Here is a 2,213-nt window from a genome sequence, read left to right on the forward strand (position 1 = left end):
CCTGTGCACTGGGATCACTGTAGACCCACACACTGGGAATTAAACCCCATGCACTGGGATCACTGTAGACTCACACACTGTCTACTGCCCCCTGAGACACTCTGACCGCCCCCCACAAGTATCCGTGACCCCACGGAGTCGCTGACCCCTGACCCAGTCACTGAGCCCTACTTACCCTGCATTAGCCCCGAAACCCACCCCCCACCCCTTGCAAAGCCCCGGGTACCTGGCGTGAGGCGGCAGTGCTGTGGGAGCTCGTCAATCCCTTCCTTCAGCAGGACGGGGACGATCAGATCGTAGTTGGGTAACTCACTGCGGAGCAAACAGGAGGAGAAGTGAGGGTGAATGCAGGAGGGGGAAAGAGAGAGAGCGAGGGAGGGAGGGAGGAAGAGAAGGGGATGGGGAGAAAGAGAGAGAGACAGAGAGGGAGGAGAGAGGGAAGGAGGGAACGAGCGAGAGAGAGAGAGCGCGAGTGAGAGACTGAGAAAACGAGGGAGAGCAAGCGAGCGAGAGAGAGAGAGCGCGCGCGATCATTGTTGGGATCCGACACACCACCCTCCCCCCCTGACCCAGCACCCCACCCCTGACGCGTGTCGACAGGCTCCCCATGTCAAATACAACTCTACTAGCAGGGGGCAGGGAGAGGAGGGGTAGGGGGGATCGAGGGGGAGGAGGTTCAGGAGAAATTAGAGGAAGGGTCTGTTCTGAGGAAGGGTCACTGGATCCGAAACATTAACTCTGTTTTCTCCTTCACGGATGCTGCCAGACCTGCTGAGCTTTTCCAGCAACTTTGTTTTTGTTCAGGAGAAATTAGGGAGGGGAGGGGAAAGGAGAGAGTGAGGGAGAGTGGGACAGAAGGCATCCTGACTCAGTACTCACCAGTACGCTTGCTTAAGCAGGAGGGTCTTCTCCTCAATCCAGGATTTGCGATTCTCTGCTGTCATCCCCTTCCCAGCATCCAGGAGATCCGGGTTATCTGGGGAGGGAAGGGCAGGGCATGGAAGAAGGGGAGCGGGGGGGTTGTGGGGGGGTGGTTGGGAGAGGAAGGGGCGGAGGATGTAGGGTCGGGAGAGATTGGTTAATTCCACTGAGTCTGCCGCTGCTCCCTCACTCCCACAAACAGGTACACTGCCTCGCTGTTACACACACCCCGACCACTGCCCCAGCTCCCGCCCTGCCTCCCCACCCTGGGACACGGTGGGGGTGGCGAAAACTAAGCTTACCAGACTGAGGAGGAGTCAGGCTGACAGCCTGGGCAATAGCAGCAAGCACAGACTGCTCTGCGAGTCCAATTCGCAACTTCCCACCAAGAGACCTGAGCCAGAGAGAGGGAACACGGTCAGAGAGAGAGAGAGAGAACACAGTTAGAGAGAGAGGGGGAACATGGTCAGAGAGAGAGGGAACACAGTTAGAGAGAGAGAGGGAACACGGCTAGAGAGAGAGAGAGAGAGGGGGAACACGGTTAGAGAAAGAGGGAACACAGTCAGAGAGAGAGGGAACACGCTTAGAGAGACAGAGGGAACACAGTTAGAGAGACAGAGGGAACACAGTTAGAGAGATAGAGGGAACACAGTTAGAGAGATAGAGGGAGGGAACACGGTTAGAGAGAGAGAGGGAACACGGTTAGAGAGAGAGAGGGAACATGGTGAGAGAGAGAGAGAACACGGTGAGAGAGAGGGAACACTGTTAGAGAGAGAGGGAACACAGTTAGAGAGAGACAGAGAGGGAGTACGGTTAGAGAGAGAGGGAACACGGTGAGAGAGAGAGAGGGAACACAGTGAGAGCGAGAGAGAACACGGTTAGAGAGAGGGAACACTGTTAGAGAGGGAGGGAACACGGTTAGAGAGAGAGAGGGAACACGGTGAGAGAGAGAGAGGGAACACAGAGAGAGGGAGGGAACACAGTTAGAGAGAGGGAGGGAACACGGTTAGAGAGAGAGAGGGAACACGGTTAGAGAGAGGGAACACTGTTAGAGAGAGAGGGAACACAGTTAGAAAGAGACAGAGAGAGAACACAGTTAGAGAGAGAGGGAACACGGTGAGAGAGAGAGAGGGAACACGGTTAGAGAGAGAGGGAACACGGTCAGAGAGAGAGGGAACACACTTAGAGGGACAGAGGGAACACACTTAGAGGGACAGAGGGAACACGGTTAGAGAGAGAGGGAATACGGTGAGAGAGAGAGGGAACACGGTGAGAGAGAGAGGGAACACGGT

General features: G+C 55.9%; 1 protein-coding gene across 1 annotated transcript in view; it reads right to left on the reverse strand.

Annotated features, from left to right (window-relative positions):
* Nucleotides 1–2,213, reverse strand: part of lig1 (ligase I, DNA, ATP-dependent) — a 17,674-nt gene that overhangs the window by 8,309 nt on the left and 7,152 nt on the right. The window contains exons 12-14 of the mRNA XM_048621003.1: nucleotides 1,224–1,315; nucleotides 880–976; nucleotides 227–312 (exon numbers count right to left, since the gene is read on the reverse strand). Of these exons, the coding sequence (XP_048476960.1) occupies nucleotides 227–312; nucleotides 880–976; nucleotides 1,224–1,315 (275 nt within the window). The remainder of the gene's footprint in view (nucleotides 1–226; nucleotides 313–879; nucleotides 977–1,223; nucleotides 1,316–2,213) is intronic.

The sequence above is a fragment of the Rhincodon typus genome, unplaced genomic scaffold (assembly GCF_021869965.1).
Source record: "Rhincodon typus isolate 14 unplaced genomic scaffold, sRhiTyp1.1 hic_rhity00000051, whole genome shotgun sequence".
Classification (NCBI taxonomy): Eukaryota; Metazoa; Chordata; class Chondrichthyes; order Orectolobiformes; family Rhincodontidae; genus Rhincodon; species Rhincodon typus.